Source organism: Musca autumnalis, unplaced genomic scaffold (genome assembly GCF_047663935.1).
Source record: "Musca autumnalis isolate F117 unplaced genomic scaffold, ASM4766393v1 scaffold_3, whole genome shotgun sequence".
Taxonomy (NCBI): domain Eukaryota; kingdom Metazoa; phylum Arthropoda; class Insecta; order Diptera; family Muscidae; genus Musca; species Musca autumnalis.
Window position 1 is genome coordinate 110502567 of NW_027411866.1, and position 23868 is coordinate 110526434.

The 23868-nt window shown below is 37.1% G+C and overlaps 1 protein-coding gene across 1 annotated transcript in view; it reads left to right on the plus strand.

The window, feature by feature from the left end:
• The first annotated feature begins 1807 nt into the window (after nucleotides 1-1807).
• The window catches only part of LOC141398274 (uncharacterized), a 33996-nt gene continuing 11935 nt past the window's right edge, over nucleotides 1808-23868 (plus strand). Inside the window, exons 1-8 of the mRNA XM_073975555.1 lie at nucleotides 1808-2133; nucleotides 11262-11400; nucleotides 11462-11569; nucleotides 11651-11755; nucleotides 17188-17601; nucleotides 17664-17787; nucleotides 17859-18128; nucleotides 18193-18349. Coding sequence (XP_073831656.1) covers nucleotides 1940-2133; nucleotides 11262-11400; nucleotides 11462-11569; nucleotides 11651-11755; nucleotides 17188-17601; nucleotides 17664-17787; nucleotides 17859-18128; nucleotides 18193-18349 — 1511 coding nt within the window. The 5' untranslated portion in view covers nucleotides 1808-1939. The remainder of the gene's footprint in view (nucleotides 2134-11261; nucleotides 11401-11461; nucleotides 11570-11650; nucleotides 11756-17187; nucleotides 17602-17663; nucleotides 17788-17858; nucleotides 18129-18192; nucleotides 18350-23868) is intronic.

Below are 23868 nucleotides of genomic sequence, written 5' to 3' on the forward strand. Positions count from 1 at the left end.
CGTCCATTGAGCTCGGACCGACTGTGGAAGTTGGTTCCTATAATATTGAGGTAGTAAAAGACTTCGTCTACCTCGGCACCTCCGTCAACACAACAAACGACATCAGTTGTGAAATAAAAAGAAGAATTGTATTGGCCAACAGATGCTACTTTGGATTAAGTAAGCAGTTTAAAAACAAAGCCACATCTCGTCAAACAAAAATAACGCTCTACAAAACACTGATACTACCCGTGCTGATGTATGGCTCCGAAGCCTGGGTACTTGCGCAAGCAGACATGGCAGTGCTTGGTGTGTTTGAGAGAAAAATTCTTCGAAAGATCTACGGACCAATCTGCGTTGACGGTGAATATCGACGTCGCATGAACCACGAGCTGTATCTGCTATACAACGACATCAATATTGTTAAACGTATCGAGAAGCAGCGATTGCGTTGGCTAGGCCATATCAAAAGAATGAGCGATGATGAACCCGCTAAAAAGGCGTATGAATACATGCCACATGGCGGTGCACGCAGAATTGGCAGGCCAAGGAACAGATGGCGCAAACAAGTGGATGATGAGATGAAAAGGCGCGGTATTCCAGAGTGCAAAGCAACAAATAGAGAGGAATGGAGATCTCTTCTTAGTTCGGCCTATAGAACAAATGTTCTGTAATGGGCCAGCTAAGTAAGTAAGTAAGTAAGTATTTTCGAAAACAATTTTAAGTGATTTTTCTACTTTGGAATTTCTCGTAACTCGCGTTTTAGTAGATGGATTTTCAGGAGGAATGATTTATTAGATCCGGAACGTAAAAAACTAAAATGTGCAATGGAGTACGAAGTATTCTAGAGACAATTGCAAATATTAGACCCGAAAAATATGATTTTTGGAAAAATGTTCGCACAAAATTTCCGCATTTGGATGCAGATTTCTATGAAGCTGTGCAGACTACATTCACAATATACGTATCAATAACTCAAAATCGCAAGTATTACAATCCTCTATATGATTTTTTGAAAAACCTGTATGCGGAATAAAATTAGAAGAAAATTTCAAAAAACACTGTAAATTTGGCTTCAAAATGTCAGCATCATTTAATGGTAGAAGCAGTTCAAATTTTGGAAAGTGATACATTAGTAAGATAATCCTTATTTAGTTTGCTTCTACTTTTACTTTGACAGGAAAATCGGGAGAAGTGTGGTTTACTCACAAATCGAGAGAAAACAAAAAAAGACATGGTGGCTTCAACCCATTTTTACCCATTTTTTAACATAAATATAGCCACAGCTTCCACGCAAATTATCTTTTAAGGCCAATATTTTTTGCCACGTCCAAAAACATTTCATTTTATCCAAAAATATTTAATTTGTATAATATAAAATCACAAGTCGCGTGTTCTAAAAGGGTAAACCTTGGCTTCAGCTATGTTAAGTTTTCAAAAATATTGGTGATATATTGGATGGGAAAAAGTAATACTATATCGAGGGGGAAGATTCTGCTTCATAAATTGAAGAAATATGTCTCTTTTTAATGAGTTTCCTCTAAATATAATACCTTATTGCAGGAAAATTAATTCCCCTTTGTGATGTGGTCAACGATCTACTGTTTCGTTCTGTTTTATCTGTTTTCAAGGTTTGACATTAAACAATGCAATTTGATAACGAAATGCCCCACATAAATATCTCCGAGAGAATCATTGGCTACCTGTGCTTTTTATTTTTCTGCACTCAAAAACAATCAATTTAGAGAATAACATCGCGATAGATATGGTGAGTATCAGTTTTTCACAAATCCCCATACATGAACAGCATTTAAATAGACCGTTTGTTTCGAGATGCAGCTTTTATTCGCTTTATAAGTGTCGTATTGTTCAGTTTAACCAAGTTGCGGGTTGTTGTTTTTTATTAAATAATTGAAATTGCGTCAATGTGTTTTCGTTTTGAAATACTCAACAAGTGATAATGGATTCATTGAGTATTACTTTATGTCTGATTTTCGGTATTTTGGGGCTTTTTTATGCATTTCTAATATGGAATTTTGGTACCTGGAAGAAACGTGGTGTTCCTGAGGCTAAAACATATCCTGGCATTGGTACATTTCCATCTTTATTTACCCAGAAACGTCATGTTATCTATGACATTGATGAGGTTTATAGGTAAGGTATTTTTGTAAGTATGTATTTGATTATCATTCAAAACATTGAAAATATATTCAATTAAACACTTGATGTGAAATGAAAACTAGAGAGAGAATAAATAAAATGTCATTACTTAAATAAACAAGTAATAGTAGTGTAAATGAAAGTAAAGAATTAGAATTGGTTCCGATGAATTTTTATACTCTCCACCATGACACTTGCTAAATTGAATTAAACTGAAGCTTAAAAATGACAGACAATTTGATTAAAATGCAACATACAGCCTCGGAAAAAGTAGCAATACTGTCATGCATAATTATAATATTATTTTATTAGACAATTCTTTTTAAGATTCAGACACCTTGCTTTAGTAATAATTACACCGATAATAGATTTAAGAAAATTATAATAAATAATTTTTCTTATTTTTGTAAATTTTATACTTTTGCCTTAAAACTTTTCCAATGTATTTGCATAACTAAAACGTTTTCAAATAATAATTTTATATGTTTGGTTCATTGCTGTAATAAGTCCAAATTTATATTAGGCAATTTTCCTTGCGGCAATTGTCAGTTTCATGGAGTTTGATGCCTCTCAACACCCTCTCTCATCTACAAACTGACAATTGCCACAAGGAAAATTGCCTAATGTAAATATGGACTAAGCAAACCAACAATTTTTATTATGTTGTCATCGTTGTAAGTTTTGATACCAAACAAGTAAGAACGGCGTTAAGTTCGACCAGGCCAAACTTTTTATCCACCACGAACTGCATAGAAGTGAATAAGAACAATTAGTATCCTTTCGTATATGAAAGTACTCTTATTGCAAGAGTAGTATATATTAGGCCGGGGCGATTTGTGTGGAAGGAAAAAAGTGTTATCGGGCGCCTGGAGTTTCTGATTCTTGGGATTGTACTGAGCAAAAAAGTCAACTAGACCATATGTCTACGGTGAAAATCGAGCCCCCGGATTTTGACTTGAAGTTTTTTTTCAAGGTTTTTTGGATATTTTGGCATATAACAACCAAACCACTGAGATTTTCGATCCAACACAAAGACAACAATTGTAGCCAAGACAATAATAAAGAACTCTCTAGTACATCGCAAAAGCATTGGAACGCTCCTTCAGGTAGTTATGGCCTCGAGAAGGTGCACATTTTTCGGAAAATATCGATAAACGACACTGTGCTACAAAATGGAACTCAAAGTCAGTGGGTGGAAAGTTTCTTTTGGAGATGAAAGCCCTTGGTAAGTGTACTGAGAACCCAAAAGGAAATTTTCACCATAGGTCAAGTTTCCGAGATATTGCGTGATTAATGGTTTAATTTTGGCCCCTTAATTTGTGATCAAATAGCTTTATATCTCTCTAAAGCGTTATTGTAGCTTCATTTTGACATTACATGTCTTCAGTCAAATCGAATGGTGAATCTTTTTGTAGAATATTTCATCCCTCTAACTCAATTCCTTTCATGTCCTTTTTGTCCTTTATTTTTTGAACCGTAGTAAAAGTACCAAAAGGCGAGATTTTACACCATCCAAATATTCTACAAAAATGTTGTTCAGAAGATTTTAGGTACGGTTCTCATTGATGAGTAATCGATATTTCCCCGTTTTCATGGTTCTTTTTGACATTTTACCGGTTTTCGTTCAGAAAACTACGTTTTGTTTTTATGTATATTCATTATTGGTCTGTGGTGCTTCTGAAATACTTACCATAAATAGCTCTTGTAATGACGAACACTTTAATAACAAATGTTATTGGAGGACAGATCCGGTTATCTAAATTTTTGAACCGGATATTCCAATATTAAAACCGATTTTGGAACCGGTTTTAAGTAACCGATTAACCGAATATGTGTATCATTAGTAAGCTAATAAAATGGTCAATCAACGTAGCGTAATGGTTGAGTGTGTGGTATTTCGCTAGAATTCATTTTTCAATACAAAACTCCTTAGGCCATGTTAGCTCGATTAATCCAATTAATTATAATGTTTTTTGTTTTGTTCAATATTTATTTTGAAAAGCTTCGTAACCGACAAAGTTATAATCAGCTACTTGCTGTCATTTAATTGACCATTTTATTAGCTTTCTAATGATACACATATTCGGTTAATCGGTTACTTAAAACCGGTTCCAAAATCGGTTTTAATATTAGAATATCCGGTTCAAAAATTTAGATAACCGGATCTGTCCTCCAATAAAATTTGTTATTAAAGTGTTCGTCATTACAAGAGCTATTTATGGTAAGTATTTCAGAAGCACCACAGACCAATAATGAATATACATAAAAACAAAACGTAGTTTTCTGAACAAAAACCGGTAAAATGTCAAAAAGAACCATGAAAACGGGGAAATATCGATTGCTCATCAATGAGAACCGTACCTAAAATCTTCTGAACAACATTTTTGTAGAATATTTGGATGGTGTAAAATCTCGCCTTTTGGTACTTTTACTACGGTTCAAAAAATAAAGGACGAAAAGGACATGAAAGGAATTGAGTTAGAGGGATGAAATATTCTACAAAAAGATTCACCATTCGATTTGACTGAAGACATGTAATGTCAAAATGAAGCTACAATAACGCTTTAGAGAGATATAAAGCTATTTGATCACAAATTAAGGGGCCAAAATTAAACCATTAATCACGCAATATCTCGGAAACTTGACCTATGGTGAAAATTTCCTTTTGGGTTCTCAGTACACTCACCAAGGGCTTTCATCTCCAAAAGAAACTTTCCACCCACTGACTTTGAGTTCCATTTTGTAGCACAGTGTCGTTTATCGATATTTTCCGAAAAATGTGCACCTTCTCGAGGCCATAACTACCTGAAGGAGCGTTCCAATGCTTTTGCGATGTACTAGAGAGTTCTTTATTATTGTCTTGGCTACAATTGTTGTCTTTGTGTTGGATCGAAAATCTCAGTGGTTTGGTTGTTATATGCCAAAATATCCAAAAATCCTTGAAAAAAAACTTCAAGTCAAAATCCGGGGGCTCGATTTTCACCGTAGACATATGGTCTAGTTGACTTTTTTGCTCAGTACAATCCCAAGAATCAGAAACTCCAGGCGCCCGCGATGGTGTTCAAATCGCCCCACTCTAGTATATATTCCAATTGATAATACTTCCTTCAAAAGAGATCATAGGGGCGTCATCGTAGTTCTTCCCAAAACATGGATCAATATTTAAAATTTTTCGAATTGGGCTTTTGAACTCCTGGCAACACACAGTATTAAATTATAGCAATCTCGAATCAAAAATTTGACAAAAAACCCTAGAAAAACATAATATTTGACAATGCCTGACAGTGTGTTTGCGAATTAACGACCAATTCCGTAGAAAATTGTCACTAAAATCGTCAAAAAACTTTAAATGTTGGCTACGTTTTTATTGGGGCTATAACAAAACTTCATCGAGCCATAACGCGGAAGTTCGACTCACGTCGGATCTGTCCTTCGGGTTTCTCAATATACTCACCAAGGGCTTTCATATCCAAAAGGAATTATCTCTTCTCCAAAATTTGTGTTCACAGTGTAACAGGCAAAAGCTCATTCATTCGTGCAAAAGGAAGTAATTTTTTGAGATTTTTTTCATTTCATATTATTTTTTTAAACCTTGGTTTGTGCGTTACCTTTTTATATCCTCCACCCATAAAGTATGTATATTCTTGATCAGGGTAAATTCTAAGTCGATATAACCATGTTCGTCCGTCTGTCCGTCCTCCTGTTGAATTCGAGATACAGCACGCAATTTTTAAGATAGAGCTTTGTAATTTGGTATAGACGTTTTTATTACTCCTAAGATGTATGGTATTACAAATTGGCTATATCGGTCCACGTTTTGATATGGCCCCCATAGAACGGTACCACCCGATTTTCGGTATTTAAAGGCTTTAGCCTCATTATCACACCGAAATTTGGTACTTTGTCTTCGTTTGTGGTATAAAACTTTCTCCCAAAAATTTGTCGGTATAGGTCCACGCTTTCATATAACCCCCATAGAACGGTATCTCACGATTTTCGGTATTTTGAAGGTTGTGGCCTCAATATTCCTCCGAAATGGCTGAAATTTGGTATTTAGTCTTCAGTTAGGGTATGAAAGTTTCGATATGAAATTTGTTGGTATAGGTCAACGCCTTCATATAGCCCCCATAGAACGGTATCTCCGGATTTTCGGTATTTTGAAGTTTGTGGCATCAATATTCCAACCAAATTGTTGAAATTTGGTATTAGGTCTTCATTTGGGGTATAAAACTTTCTATATGCAATTTGTCGGTATAGGTCTACGCCTTCATATAGCGCCTATGGAAGGGTGCCTCCCGATTTTCGGTATTTTGAAGGTTGTGACCTCAATATTCCTCCGAAATGGCTGAAATTTGGTACTTAGTCTTCATTGGTACTTAGTCTTCCCACAGTAGTTTGTAGGTATAGGTCTACGCCTTCATATAGCCCCCATAGAAGGGTACCTCCCGATTTTCGGTATTTTGATGGTTGTGGCCTCAATATTCCTCGGAAATGGCTTCCTTGAGTCTAAAAACTTTCCGCCAGAATCTTTTCTGTATATATCGAAGTTTTGATATAGCCCCCATAGAACGGTACCTCCAAATTTCGGTATTTTGAAATTACTGAAATTTGGTATTTAGTCTTCATAAACATAAGGGAACTAATTGTTCTATTTTACTTCAATACAACTTGTGGTGGAGGGTGGGGCTTCGGAGTCGGAGTTGGAGTCGGAGTCTAGCAAATTTTGCTGGAGTCGGAGTCGGAGTCGTGAAAAAAGCTCGACTTTGACTCCGGGCAACAATCTGTTCTACATTTATCAAAATTTGTCAAATCAATTTAAATTACACTGTGCAACAAAATGAAGCTCAAAGTCTGGGGGGTGGAAAATTCCTATTGGAGATGAAAGCCCTTGGTGAGTATATACAGAACCCCGAAGGACAGATTCGCCGTGAGTCGAACTTTCGCGATATGGCGTTTTTGCTAGAGACCCTGTAAGTCATCAGGAATTAGCGTTATACATATCTTTGTTCACTGTTGCTTTAGCTTATTTTTGAGATGGTATGTCTTCAGTTAAATCGAATGAGGATTATTTTCGTAGAGCACTTCGACCTTCTAACTCGCTTCCTTCAATGTCCTTTTCGTCCTTTATTTTAAGAGCCGCTATAAAAGTACCACAAGATGAAGTTTTTCAGCTTCGAAATGTTCTGCAAAAATATCGGCCAGAAAATTTCAGGTACGGCTCTCATTGACAACAAATCCATTTTGTCGAGTCTTCGTGGTCGTTTTGTGCATTTACACTGTTTTTGTTCAGTCCTTCGGGGTTCTGTATATACTCACCAAGGGCTTTCATCTCCAATAGGAATTTTCCAACCCCCAAAATTTCGGTTCACAGTGTTATTTAAATGATCATAATTACAAAAAAAAAATTTACCCCCATTAGTCTTCTTTTGTTAGATTTTGGATTTACCGAACAGATTTATAGCGTTCCGGTTAACTTAAAGTTAAAAGTGATGATTGAATTTCAAAAAGGAGTTTCTTGAGTTTCAATGTAACAAGTAAAAAAGTATCATTCGGCTCTGCCGACAGAGATATACCCTCAGCCTGTGCAAATTGAAACACTTTTTTCACAAAAAAAAACTTATGTATTTATGGGGTTTCAAAATTTTGGTCGTATGAACAAAAATGTTGATTAGGATTAAAGTTCAAAAATTGTGCGGAAAAGGTACTTAAAGGAATGGACCGACATAGACCATGGGGGTGCCATAGGGGGTTTTTACAACCTTCGGGCTGTTTTCTCAAGAAGTATGGACTTGCCCCTGAAACAACTTTTACCATCGTAATTGAGGCAGCGAATGTAAGTTGCTTCAACAAAAATCAAAGTGATTCAATAGCAGGTCTTGAAGTGAACTTATCCAAAATTTTGTGTGGGAGGTACGGGATGGAGTGAACAAATATAGTCCATATTTGATCTATATCTGGTAGATATTATGAGAATGTGTAAAGTATGGACCAAATCGGTCACTCCCATCAAGAGTTATCGTGGCCCAATTTTTCCGAACATTTTTGAACTTTTGTGGGGTAGGTACCTGAAGGAGTGGACAGATATGGCTTATGGTTTGTTTTTCAACTTTCAGACTATTTTTTCAGGAAGTATGGACTTGCCCCTGAGGAAACTTGTACCTTCGTATAGGGGACAGTGAATACAAGATGTTACAACAAAAACCAAGGCGATTCGAGAGCAGGTCCTAAACTGAACTGTGGGAGGTACTCGAAGAAGTTTACCGATTGAGTACATATTGGAACCTCATCTAAGTTTGGTAGAAATTTCATAATGTGCAAAGTATGGAAAAAATCGGTTATTCCCAACAAGAGTTATCGTACGCACAAATTTTCCGAACATTTTCGAACTTTTGTGGGGGAGGTACCGGAAGGAGTGGACCGATATAATCCATCTTTGAACTTGAACTAAGTTTGGACAAAATATTACGAAAGCCAAATTTTGGACCGAATCGGCAGATCCGTTCGAGAGCTATCTTGCGCTCCAACCACTACACACGGTGTCATAGGGTTTTTTGTAACTTTCAGGCTATTTTCTCTGGAAGTATGGACTTGCCCCTAATGAAACTTACAGCGTCGTATAGAGGACAGCGAATACAACTTGCGTAAACAAAAATCAAACCGATTCGAGACCAGGTCCTAAACTGAACTTTTCCGAAATTTTGTGTGGGAGGTACCCGAAGGAGTGGACCGATTGAGTCCATATTAGAACCTCATCTAAGTTTGGTAGAAATTACACGATGTGCAAAGTATGGACCAAATCGGTTATTCCCTACAAGAGTTATCGTGCGCACAATTTTTGAACATTTGTGGGGGAGGTACCTGAAGGAGTGGAGCTATATGGCCCATCTTCGAACTTAAATCGAATCTGGACAAAATATTTCGATACCCAAAATTTGAACCGAATCGATTGATCCGTTCGAGAGTTATCGTGCGCACCAGCCTGCCAGACAGACTGACAGACGGACGGACATTGCTAGATCTACTCAAAATTGTCTGAAACGGATATCGTACAAATATACTTGGGGTCTAAAACCATTATTTCTATGAGGCACATTTTTGGTCGTATCAAAGTGTAAATACCCTCTTTAGCCTAAAGGCTGAGGGTATAAAAATATATTTTTAAAGCCTACAAATGGTTTCTTTTGGGTTTTCAAATCCATCAGACAGTAAAAGAACACATATAATAATGGACCATAATCTCTATTTTGACTACAAAATGCATATCGGAAACATTTTTGGGTCAATTGATTGGAATAATGTTTGCATGTTCCAAATATACTTAGGGAAGATCTTTTAGAAGATTTACAGGCCATTTTATAGAAGACTAACTGGTCTTCTCTTTTTTTTATTAGAAGTCTGCTGTGAAAAAACCTGTTTTACTTCTATGAAAGACATTGTAGTGCTTTAAGGGAAATCATACGAAAGACCTACTAGACTTCTTGCTGAATTTGTATGGGAAAAGTTAGAATCTTCTTAAAGACGATGTTCCTGAAGTCTGCTTTTTTATAATAGAATAGTGTGTGGTTATCTATAAGTAAACCTACTTAACCATTTCTCTCTCTATTTAAGGAGATATTCCCATGCTATCCTGTTGTTCTTCGATGAGAAGAGATCAAATGATTTTTCGATTATGTCATGCATCTGGGATAAATTTGTCAATATATTTATGCTGAGGAATGAAAAATATTTAACAAATTGACGTTAAATTATGAGCATTACCTCTATAGGATGGTGGATATATAAATTTCTAGAACTATTTAATCATTCCCGATTGTCAGTTCGGCTTAGCCGTACTAAACGTTGGTTTTACTTGTATTCTTTTTGAGGTGGTAGACAAAAGACACTTTCCACCATAAGATACTAACTTGTCATTACGTTTGAAACACATCAAAATATTCGTCGGGAACTTTATAAAGCATAAAGATGTGAAATTGCCGGTATAGGTTTACGATTTAGTATAACGGCACGGCCCGATTTTATGTATTTCGAAGGTTTTCTTTTGTCACATTACGGACAAGAATCCGAGATATTGTCCCTGAAGATGAAGAGTTATGTAGACAAAGGCCTACAAGTGTAAATCAAAATTCTTAACGGTTTGAAGAAAATTATCCTTTTTGACATAAAGGTTTCAAGTAACCTTAACCACGAAAGTGTATGTTAAGGGGTACTACGCTATTTTGGTCTTCTATCACGTTGCGGTGTTAAAATATCGTTAATTTTCCATAACTCAAAAAATTACAAAGAGTTTTACCGGTCAGTAATTATGGGAATTTGGCATTTCGAGGCTCATTGGGTACATGTCGGTGTTTAGGTAGAGAAACCTTGTACCGATACCGTCCGATTGCAGTTTCTTGGAAGGGGTTTGCTACATATTCTGAAGTGTGAAGTATGCTGAAATGCTTGTTACTTTGTATTCCGTATTGTCAACGAAAAAAAACGAACAATATAGGTCTATGTTTTGGTATCCTCCCAATGTAATGCATCTTGAAAGTTAAAACTGCGATGACTGTAATTTAAGTTGTGAATTTCATTTTATCTATTTTCGGAGTCGACTCCGGAGTTGGAGTCGGAGTCGAGAAAAAAATTGGACTGGAGTCGGAGTCGGAATCTGACCAAAAATGTCTCGACTCCAAAGCCCTGGGAATTTAACACCGTTCTTACTTGTTAATACTTAAATATAATTAACTTTTTTTATTCATTAATAGGCAAAAATTCATTTATTCTTGCTGCAGGAAATAATTTTTGAGAAAAAAATGTGAAAAGTGCCGAGAAAATACTCTTACTATTTTCCTAACAAATTCCTGACATTATATGAATGTAACATTTACGATTAAATTTTATTTGCATATTTAAATTTTTTATCAAAAGTCGAAAATTACAAAAAAAAACGAATTTTGTGAATTGTTTGCGTTTTAAGCCAATTGCCTGGAAATGCATGGACCTAATGAAGACTTATAAGCAAAAATCCACAATCCACAAAAAATTGTGGACATATCCGTGTTTTACGTCAATTTTTTCAACCATTTTTGTGACGTTTAATGTACTGTATATCTAACCATAAGTTATTTGTTTTCTTTGTACAGAAAATATCGAGATTCAAATAAATTTGTTGGCGTTTATAGCGGGCGATCACCACAACTTCTTATATTAGATTCCGAGTTAGTGCATCGAATTCACGTCAATGATTTCAAACATTTTCATGATAATGGAATTGGCGATACTGTAAGTTCTATGAAAATTTCACAAAGAATAACAAATTTAATAAGATCTATTTGAAAAATAGATTGATCAAAAATCCGATCCAATTGTGGCAAACAACCCATTTATGTTAAAGGGCGAGGAATGGAAAGAGAGACGCAATGAGTTAGTACCCGGCATGTCACCGATTCGGGTAAATCTTATTTGTTTATTTTTTTATTATATTAATTTTTCTTTTTTTCTCTCTCTCTCTAATTTAAAATGTTATGCCCAGATTAAAAATATTTATCCCGTAACTCTGGAGATCTGCAAACGTTTAACGGACTTTATAAGGGAGCAAACTAAAGTTGCAAATAAAAATGGATTTGAAGCCTATGAGGTAAGTAGAAAGAAATATACTTTAAGAAATAACTGCAGAAAAAGGAAGAATTTATTATATTATCTCTAAAGCTATGTCGAATTGGTGTTCTCCCCTCTTGGTCGGTAGAGCTCTAAAGATAATCGTTGCATCTCAATACGTTTATCTATACTGATGTCGTTGTTTAGCAAATACAGCAAATACGTCGACATTCACCGTCAAAGCAGATTGGCACGTAGATCTTTCAAAGAATTTTTCTCTCAAACACACCAAGCACTGCCTTATGTGCTTGTGCGAGTACTCAGGCTTCGGAGCCATATTTTAGCACGGGTAGTATCAGTGTTTTGTAAAGCGTTGTTTTTGTTTGACGAGATGTGGCCTTGTTTTTAAACTACTTACTTAAGCCAAAATAGCATTTGTTGGCCAACACAAATCTTCTCTTTATTTCACAACTGATGTTGTTTGTTGTGTTTATGGCGGTGCCGAGGTAGACGAAGTCTTTTACTACCTCAACATTATAGAAACCAACTTGCACTGTTGGCCCTAGTTCTATGGACGCATTGCGCGTCGACACCATGACCTTTGTCTTTTCGCTGTTTACAATGTCATCAATGTCATCAGCATAAGCAAGTAACATGTGGCTGTTGCTGTATATTGTGTGTTTTCTTTTGACATTTGCCTCTCGTATAACCTTTTCCAGCAGGATGCTGAACAGGTCACACGAAAGGCTGTCTCGTTGCCTGAAATTTCTCTTGGTACTGAATTGTTCGGAGACGTTTTTTTCCTATTTTAACTGAGGACCTATATGTGTTAAAGTCATCTTACAAAGCCGAATAAGTTTTGCGGGAATACTAATTTAAGACATGGCTTGGAATACTTAAGGCGTAGGGGCTGTCGAAGGCGGCCATATAATCAAAAAAAGGTGGTAGGTGTCGATATGCATCACTTGGGGCTTGTCCAGGATTTGCCGCAGGGTAAATATCTGGTCAATGGTGGACTTGCCAGGTCTAAAGCCGCATTGGTATGGTCCAATTATTTTATTGACCATAGGCTTTAGTCGTTCGCATAATATCCCTGAAACTATCTTATAGGCAATAGGGTGAAGACTTATGCCCCCATAGTTAGGGCATGCAATATTATCTCCTTTCTTGTGGACGGGACACAGGATACTCAGGTTCTAATCGTCGGGTACGTGTTATTCCTGCCAGATGGTGCTAACTATAATCCTTTAGCCGGATTATTGCAGACTTTACCTCATCTTGGCTGGGCGGTTTACATTCAATACCATCTTCTGGGATTGGATCTGTGGTATCTTCGTCGTCTTCGCTACTATTGGACACCAACAGTTTGTAAAAATGCCCTTTCCATATCCAGAGCACACTATCTTTATCAGTTACCAAATTATCTTGCTGGTCTCTACAGGAGGATGTGCTTGTACCATCAGTTTGATGTTTTACCCTTTGGTAGGACTTTCGGACTTCATTCTGGCTCCTGTACATCTGCATTTTTTCACACTCTCGCTTTTCCATTTCCCTCTTTTTTTCCTGCAGAAAAGACGTTTCTCCTCTCTCCTTTTCTCCCGATACATCTCTTGTGCGCTCCGCGTTGCTATGATTGTAGAGTAGTCCTACATGCCGCATTTTTCTCTTTGGTAACAGGACGACACTCCTGGTCATGGATTCCTTGGTGAAGGTTATAGGGACAAGGAGTGCTTTGATTAAGCAATTGGGCCAGTTGAGTGGAATATGCTGTGGCTATCTGTTGTGATTGCAGCTTACCGATGTCTAACTTTTGTATTGGGTCTCTTCGTACTTTATTCGCTACGTTTAACCGGATACGTACCTTTGCTGCAACAAGGTAGTGGTCCGAGCCTGTGTTTGCTCCTCGGAACGAACGTACATTCAAAACACTCGATGAATGTCTTTAATCTATCACAACGTGATCAATCTGATTTGTTGTTCTTTGATCTGGAGACAGCCAGGTGTTCTTATGAACATCGACATGCTTAAATCTGGTACTGCTAACTACCATGTTTTTTGCCGCTTGCGAAGTCTATCAGCCTCATTCCGTTGTCAGATGTTTCACTGTGGAAACTGAATTTCCCGACTGTTGGGCCAAAGATATTCTCCTTTGCAATTTTGGCATTGAAATTGCCTAGAATAATTTTCATGTCATGGACAGGACCACGGTCGTATGTTTCTTCTAAGCGCTCATAGAATTTATCTTTGGTCTGTTCGTTTTTGTCTTCGGTTGGAGCATGAGCGCAGATAAAGCTAATGTTGAAGAATTTTGCTTTTATCCGTATTGTATCAAATCTTTTATTCACTGGTGTAAAACTGTGTGTGCTGTGTCATAGCAGCTACAATACAGTGCATCGCCTTTAGGTGTTGTTGTGACGCTATTCCCAATCCATCTGTTTTCTGTATTGCAGTAATGTCGGCCTTGTACTTTTCAAGTACATCTGCCAATGCTTAAATGCACCTTCTCTAGAAAGAGTGCGAACATTCCAGATGCAGATTCGCAGATCATGGTCCTTAAAACGTTTGCGGGGGTCGTCAGCTTTAGATGGGGTTTGTTTTTCTTTTCTTTCGTTTTTTCATGGTAGGCTGTTTTTTTTCTAGGGGAGGGTTACTAACCTAACGCCCAAACCCAAGTTTTTAACGTTCTTAGGGTGAACGCGCGGCACATGTTACCTCACTACCTTTAACTGGTGTTAAAGGTAGCTCCCCAGTTGAAACCACGGGGAGGTTAATGTCAACTTGAGATGAAAGAGGGACCAATATAGATCCTGTGCTTTCCCATGTTAAAGCAGGCCAGGACCGTTCCTTGGCATCTTTCATCCCTTACGTCACCCCATTTCATAATATGGAGGGTATATTTATATTTGTCATTTCGTTTGTAACACTTCGAAATATTCGTACCTAAAATATATACATATGTCTTCCTTCGCTAAGACATTTCGAATTCAAATTCGTTCGAGTTACTACTACGCATTTGTATTCGAATCGTCTTAGTGAAACAGGCCAATATATTATTGATCAGCATAAAATTCTAAGTCGATATAACGACGTCCGTCCGTATGTATGTTGATATCAAGAAACAGCTCGCAATATTTAAAATAGAGCTTTATAATTGGTTGGAGGTGTCTACATTTCTCCTGGGATGTTTATACCCACAGCATTTATGCTAACGAGGGTATATACACTTTCACACGGGCAAAATGTGCCTGATCGAAATAATGGTTTTAGACCCCAAGTATGTTTGGACGAAATCCGTTTCAGACAATTTGGATTTGATTTAGTCATGTCCGTCAGTCTGTCTGGCTGGCTGGAGCGCACTATAACTTTCGAACGGAGTACCAGATTCGGTCCAAAATTTGGCTTTCGTAATATTTTGTCAAAACTTAGTTTAAGCTCGAAGATGGGTTATATCGGTCCACTCCTTCCGGTACCTACCCCACAAAAGTTCAAAGATGTTCGGAAAATTTGTGCGCACGATAACTCTTGAAGGAACTAATCGATTTTGTTCATACTTTGCACATCGTGAAATTTCTACCAGAATTAGATGAGGTTCCAATATGGACTCAATCGGTCCACTCCTTCGGGTACCTCCCACACAAAAGTTCGGAAAAGTTTAGTTTAGGACCTGCTCTCGAATCGTTTTGTTTTTGTTGTAACAACTTGTATTCACCGCCCCACATACGACGGTACAAGTTTCAGCTGAGGTAAGTCCATACTTCCTGAGCCAATAGCCTGAAAGTTGCAAAAAACCCCTATAACACTGTGTGTAGTGGTTGGAGCGCAAGGTAACTCTTGAACGGATCTGCCGATTCGGTACAAAATTTGGCATTCGTAATATTTTGTTCAAACTTAGTATAAGTTCGAAGATTAGCCATATCGGTCCACTCCTTCAGGTACCTCTCCCACAAAAGTTCAAAATTTTTCGGAAAATATGTGCGCACGATAACTCTTGAACGGAGCGACCGATTTTGTCCATACTTTACACATCCTAATATATCTACCATATGTATATCAGGTTTGAATATGGACTATATTTGTCCACTCCTACGGGTACCTTCCACACAAAATTTCGGATTAGTTGACTTTAATAGCTGCTCTCGAATGACTTTGATTTCTTGAAGTTGAAGCAACTTGCAATCACTGCTTCAATTACGACGGTAAATGTTTTTCAGGGGCAAGTCTATACTGCTTGAGAAAACAGCCCAAAAAGTGTCTAATATTAGTTTCAGTCCGAAGATAGGCATCAACTTCATGTACTTCCCTCCAATATTTAAAAAATGACACTAAAATGGTATGCACGATATCCCTTTAACGGGGCAACCAAATTGGTCAAACGTTGGATCTCCTAATATTTTGTCAAAGTTTAGTAAAATGTCCGAAATGGTACCTCCCCCACAAAAGTTCAACAATTGTGTCGATCTGTCCGTAGATGAAAGTTTCAATTCACATAGGCTGAGGGTATATCTCTGACTGATACTTTTTTACTTGTTTTATGTTAAAATGGGTTATATCGGTCCACGTTTTGATATAGCCCCAATAGAACGGTAGCTCCCGATTTTCGGTTCCATATCTTCATATAACCCCAATAGAACGGTACCTCCAGATTTTCGGTATTTTGAAGGCTGTAACCTTATTATACCAACGAAATGACTGAAATTTGGTATTTCGTCTTCGTTGGGGCTACAAAACTTTCTTCCAGAAATTTGTCGCCCCAGGTCCACGTCTTGATTTAACCCCATAGAACTGTACTTCGCGATTTTCGGTATTTTAATGGTTTTAGCCTCATAATCCCACAAACTACAAAACTTACTCCTTGAAATGTGTCTGTGCAAGTCCACGCCTTGTTATACCCCCATAGAATGATACATCCCGATTTTTCGGATTTTGAAAGTTTTAGCCTCATTATCACATCGAAATGTCTGACATTTCGTATTTAGTCTTCGTTGGAACTTCAAAACTTTCCCCCAGAAATTTGTTTTAACTTCATTATCCCACCGAACTGAATGAACTTTAGTATTTAATCTTCGTTAGGGCTACAAAGCTTTCTCCCAGAAATTTGCCAGTGCAGGTCTACATCTTGATATAGCCCCTATAGCCCCTCACCATCCTAACGAAATGACTGAAAATTGGTATTTAGTCTTCTTTGGGGGTAAATACTTTCCACCAGAATTTTGTCAGTGCAGTTCCACGTTTTAATATAGCCCACATAGAACTGTACCTTCCGACTTAAGGTATTTTGAAGGTTTTAGCCACATTATCCAGCTGAAATAGCTGAAATATATTTATTCCTCTTTGGTGTATTAAAACATTATCGCAAAGAATGATCGTTGCAGGTCCTCGTTTTGATAAACCCCTCATTCAAGGGTACCGTCCGATTTTAGGTATTTTTCGCCACGGCTGAACTTAACAATTTTTTTACTTGTTTTCTTTCAGCTCTGTCTTCGTTACACCACCGAAGTGGTTAGTGATTGCGTTTTAGGTATACATGTTGGAACGTTAAATGACAAACCATCCAGTTTTCTCGATAGAATCAAAAATCTATTCACCCTTACACCATCTCAGATTATGTATCAAATATCGGTTGCTTTTGTTCCCAGTCTGAAAAGGTTCTTTAAAACTTATTTTTTCACCAAGGCTAATGCAGAATTTTTCTTCGATCTTATGGCGAATTCCATTGAATTGCGGCGAAAAGAAAATAACCCAAACCGTGCAGATTTTCTGAACTTTTTACTGCAATTGAAGGAGAAGAAAAATTATGCAAATACAATTTTAACGGCACATGCTATGACATTTTTAACTGATGGCTTTTTAACGACATCACAAAGTGTCGCCCATTGCCTATTGGGGGTAAGTCGGGAAGAAATTGTTGTGATTTTCTTTAATTTATTATTAATGGTTTAAACTTTCAGCTGGCTAGAAATCCAGAGGCCCAAAAGAAATTGCGCAATGAAATACTCAGTAATATTAGTGAAAGTGGATTTGTTAGCTTTGAAAGTCTATCGGAAATGCCTTATTTGGACGCATGTTTTAATGGTAAGATTTTTACTTTCGGGAGGTACCTTTGTACGGTTATTTAAAAAAACCTCCTTTATTACTCATTATAGAGGCCATACGTTTATTTTCACCATTGTCTTCGAATACAAAGCTTTGCACCCAGCCATACGAATTTGTAGATACCGATGGAAAATCGTTCGAAATGAAGAAGGGTGAAGTTGTGTTTATATCCTATCACAGCATACATCATGATGAAAGGAACTATGAGGACCCAGAAGAATTTCGACCAGAAAGATTTTCACTCGAAAATGGTGGGGCAAAAAAATTCCGAGAAGAGGGAAAATATATGGGTTTTGGCGATGGACCCAGAATTTGCATGGGTAAGTATGATGTTTAATGTTTTACTTTTCTTTATTATATTAAAAAATGTCTGCTACTTTTTAGGAATGCGCTTTGGAGCAACACAAGCAAAGGCAGCCATTGTTGAAATTGTAAGAAATTTCCACGTGACAGTGAATTCGAAAACACGCAGTGATAATTTGTTGGACAAAAAGGAATTTCTAGCAATGTTGGATGGTGGCGTTTGGCTCGATTTTGAGCCGTTATAAGAGCTACAATATCGAAAATAATATAATAATTATAATTTTGTAATCAACCATGAAGTAGTTTGACAAAAAAAAAATTATACCCAAACATCAATCGTCTGCTCGAAATATAAGAGTGGGCAAAGAAACAATCTCCCATATAAACCCAACAACCATGTTTGTTTTTTTGTATTTTTTGTTGTTTTAAAGATTTTCAAACAAATTTTAAATTGGTTGGTACCCTTGCATGGTTGGTTGGTACCCTTGCTTTGGCAAAACGTTTTTCAAATTGGACCAATATTACAGAAGTTATGAGTATTTCTTTGCATGTAGTATTTACAGAATTCGACTTTTTCAATGCGCGTTATCACTGGAACCGTTAATAAAAAATCCGAAAATATACTAAAAATTTTTTTAAAAAACACTTTTTGAAAAAGTGTCCGATTTTACAAAAAATAAAGAAAAAAAATACCCATATATTCTTAATCAGGATAAAATTCTGAGTCGATATTGTCATGTCCGTCTGTTGTAATCACACTAGCGTCCGCAATATTCGATCTAGAACGCTGAACCAGAGTGTCTTTTTACCATAGGCAGGTCAAGTTCTAAGATGGGCTATATAGACCCATGTTTTGATATAGCCCCCATATAACAGTATCTCCCGATTTTAAAATAAATAAAATCAGCTGAGCCAGGCTGGGGTTTGAACACACGTCCTTGAAAAACACAAGGAAAAAAGTGTTGGCACGGCGTGTTAGTGTTCAGAGCCAAACTCATAACTTTCAAAGACTACGCTAAGCGTTTGTCATGAAAGCCATTGAACAAATATTCAGCGTTGTAAAAAAATGATTTTTGAAAGAGGAAAAGTTAGATGATAGCGAAGCCGTCCCACATCCGACATGTCTGAGAAGCCTTTACCAAAGGCGAAACATCCCCCTATACCAAGTGCGGATATTCCCCCCATACCAAGTGCGAATGTTATTCGAATGTCCGGCGCAACTTTCGAAAACGATATCACTGTCGAAGGATTAGCAAAAGGATACAAATACATGACAACAATGTTTATAAACAGTTACATGCATTGAATCGCAAACATTACAAAGAAGAAAAGGTACATAACAGAAATATCAACAGACGTCAGATAAAGTTAATCATGTCATAAAATCGGAACTCCGCTAAAAAATGCTTTTTCGGCAGTATCGTAAAAACTATCATCTTTCCTTCACTAATAATATTATTGACGATATTCGAATTCGAAGGTTTTCCTGCCACAAACTAAGCGACGGATGAATCGTTTTCAATTCGTTCTCGTGTGTCGCTTTCGAACAAAACATCCGCAAAACTATCGAAAAACATTCGAAAACGGATCGTTTGCGACAGCAATGGTATGGGGGGTTATTCGAATGTCCGGCACAACTTTCGAAAACGATAACACTGTCGAAGGATTGGCAAATGTTTTTCGGGTGTACACAAGCACGTTGTTCTTTTGTTCGTCAAAAGTTTAAAAACGATATCGTTTTCGAATATTTGGCGAATGTTTTTTCTTCACAAGAAAAAATGTTATGAGAAACATTTTTTACTTCGGAATTTTTTTAGTTTTAAAAAATAATTTTATGTAGTTCGTATAAAATTCCCATTTGCTTTTTCAAATATTTTCGATATAAATGCTACTTATAATATAAACAAGAAGTGATGATAAACCCAACATATGGCTAGGTTACAAATACAAGACAACAATATGTGTGTCTGGTTACTTGCAAGTTCTTGCTAGAAGAAATTTCTCCAGCAAAAACTTGCAAGTTCTTAATGAATAACAGAGAGTTAACAGAGACAATGTGAGTTAACAGACAACTTTCAGTAACAATTGGTACAAATTGTTGCAAACTTTTGAGTAACCAGACAGACTTAATGTTTATAAACAGTTACATACATTGAATCGCAAACATTACAAAGAAGAAAAAGGTACATAACAGAACTATTAAGAGACGTCAGATAAAGTTAAACATGCCATGTCCGCCAAAAATGCTTTTTCGGCACTATCGTAAAAGCTATCATCTTTCATTCGCTAATAATATTATTAACGATTATCGAATTCGAAGGTTTTCCTGTCACAAACTGAGCGACGAAGGAATCGTTTTCAATTCGTTCTCGTGTGTCGTTTTCGAATAAAATATCCACAAAACTATCGAAAAACATTCGAAAACGAATCGTTTGCGATAGCAATGGTATTTAGTACTTTGTCTTCATTTGGGGTATTAAACGTTCCATATGAAATTGTTCGGTATATGTTCACGTCTTAGTATAGCCTCCATAGAACGGTACCTCCCTATTTACGCTATTTTAAGGTTGAATTCTCAATATTGCACAGAAATGGCTGAAATTTGGTATTTGGTCTTCACTTTGCGATATTAAACGTTCCATATAGGTCCACGCCTTAGTATAGCCTCCATTGAACGGTACCTCATTATTTCCGGTATTTTGAAGGTTGTGTCATCAATATTCCACAGAATTGGGTGAAATTTGGTATTCAGTCTTCATTTTGGGGTACCAAACGTTCCATATGAAATTTGTCGGTATAGGTCCACGCTTTACTATAGCCCCCATAGAACGGTACCTCCCTATTTCCGGTATTTTGTAGGTTGTGGCCTAAATATTCCACCGAAATGGCTGAAATGCGGTATTTAGTCTTTGTTGGAGGTAAAAGCCTTTCTGACTGAAATTCGTCGATATAGGTCCACGTTTCGACATAGCCCCCATAGAAAGGTACCTCCCGATTATCGTAATTCTGAAAGTTCTGGCGTCGATATTCCACCGAAAATTCGAGAAGAGTATTATATTCAAGAAGAGAATTATCAAGAAAGGTCCGCGAGTTCTTATATTCCCCATAGAAGCGCATCTCTTAATTTTCCGTATCTTGAAGGTTTTACCGGAAATTTGGTATTTAGTCTTCTTTGAGCCTAAAAACTGTCCGCCAGAAATTTTAGGTATATACCGACGTTTTGATATAGCCCCAAGGAACGGTACCTCCCGGATTTCGGTATTTTGAAGGTTAGCCACTTTGTTTTGCCAAACAAGCTGGAATTTGGTATTTAGTCTTCTTCATAAACGAAAGGAAACTAATTGTTCCATTTTACTTCAATGAAACTCGTGCTGGAGGGTATAACAAGTTTGGCCCGGCCGAACTTAACGCCGTTCTTAGTTTTTTTTAATATATTTTCTTTCTAATTTACCGTTTTTATACTCTCCGTCATAATATGGAAGGTATAATTAAATTCTGGGCCAGCATAAAATTCTAAGTCGAAATAACCATGGTCGTCTGTTGAAATGAAGATACAGTTCGCAATTTTGAAGATAGAACTTTATAATTTGGTAAAGAAGTTTCTATTACTCTCTAGGATGTTGGTATTGAAAATGGGCTATATAGATCCATGCATTCATATAGCCCCCATAGAACGGTACCTCCCGATTTTCGGTATTTTTAAGGTTTTAGTCTCATTTTCATAACGAAATGGCTGAAATTTTAAATTCGGATAGGTCCAAGCCTTTATATAGAACCCATAGAAAGGTACCACCCGATTTTCGGTATTTTGAAGGTAGTGGGCTCAATATCGCACGGAAATGGCTGAAATTTGGCATTTAGTCTTTGTTGGTGGTATTAGATTTTCCACCTGAAATTTGTCGGTAGAGCTCAACGTCTTCCCCATAGAACGGTACCTTCCGATTTTCGGTATTTTGAAGGTTGTGTCCTTAATGTACCCCCGAAATGGTTGAAATTTGGCTTTTTGTCTTTGTTGGGGGGTGTAAAATTTTGCAACTTAAATTTGTCGGTATAGATGCATGTCTTCATATAGTCCTCGTAGGACGGTACCTTTCGATTTTCGGTATTTTGAAGGTTGTGGCCTCAACATCCCACAGAATTGCCTAATATTTGGTATTTAGTCTTCGATGGGTGTATACAAATTTCAACCATAAATTTGTCGGTATATGTCCACGTCTTCATGTAGTCTCCAAGAAGGGTACGTTCCGATTTTCGGTATTTTGAAGGTTGTGTCCTCAATATACCCCCGAAATGGCTGAAATTTGGTATTTAGCATTCGTTGGTGGTATAAACATTTTCACCTGAAATTTGTCTGTATAAGTCTAAGTCTGCATATAGTCCCCATAAGACGGTGCCTTCCGACTTTCGGTATTTTGAAGGTTGTGGCCTCAACATCCCACAGAAAAGCTGAGATTTGTTATTTATTATATTATACATATGTATATACATATATTTTGACAGGTACAAAACATTCCTTGCAATCGGAAAATATACGTCCACTCTTTGCCAAAGTCCCCATGGAAATTTGAAGGTTTTAATCACATGTCCTACCGAATTACTTGCAAAAAATGGAATTTACTTGTGAACATTTTCGTCCGATTCGTGCATCGATCAATCTTTGTATGTCAATAGAAAACTGGTTTAATGAATTCAATCGTGGGCGAAACTCGCCAATAACGAAGGTCGTCATGGTCGCTGAAAATATGCGCTTTTCCCTGAAAAAATTAAGCCGTGCGTGAACAGATAATGATAAAACGCCATATTATATACCGTAAAATATAGTCATCCTGGGGCATTTCTTCCCTCAACTAACATTTGATATTGCATGAACACCTGGCCTCATAAATGGATTCTTCTTGTTAGATCCAACAAAATTGAACAATCAAAAAATCAAAAAAAGGGCCTTGTGGATTGGTGCAAAGAAATTGTGAATAAAAACGATCACGGTGGTTCTAATGCCGTTTATGAGATCGGCAGAGATGAAGATCTATGCACCTTGGATCTGTGCTTAGGAGCCCCAAATGAAACAGGAATCGACCGTTTGGGTCTTCGAAAGAGAGCCAAATCTAAGGAAAGTGGTTCATGTAAGAAGCATATGGAAGCAAATGGTCTGTTTCTGTTTCTTCGACCATTTGCCGTAGCGACTACACGGCTTGAGAAATTAATTCTGAGTGGTATACTACAATTTGTTTGCCTGAAGTTTCCTGAGAAATTCGAAAAACAAACAAGCGAAGACGAACGGTTCTGCATCATGACAATACGAGCTCTCACACATCGTTTCAAACCGAGAAATTGACTTCAATTGATACGTGCATATTAAAAAAGGGGTGGTGATGCTGTAAAAGCGTTCAAAGCCCGTGTTTTGAGGTGTCTAAATCGGAGTGGAAGAAGTGAATCAACAATGGGTTTGGGCGCATTAAAAAATTTATAAATCATGCCGTTGGCTAGTTAAGGAAACAACAAAACTATTTTTGCTGGTAAATATTCTCGTTCTTGTTGTTGGGTCAAATAGTTATCGTCCAACCCTTGTATAACTTTTGTCTGCAACAACCAAAAATAAGCGTATTTGTACTTGGGCATTTTTTCTTAACCTATGTAACAAAAATAGTTATTGGCAACATTTCCTTATACCTCCTTAACCTGAAGGCAAAGGGGTGTAATGACTGGTTCTGCTCCGCTGCAGTGGTGTAGGGTAACACATGGTCGGTCCCTTCTGAC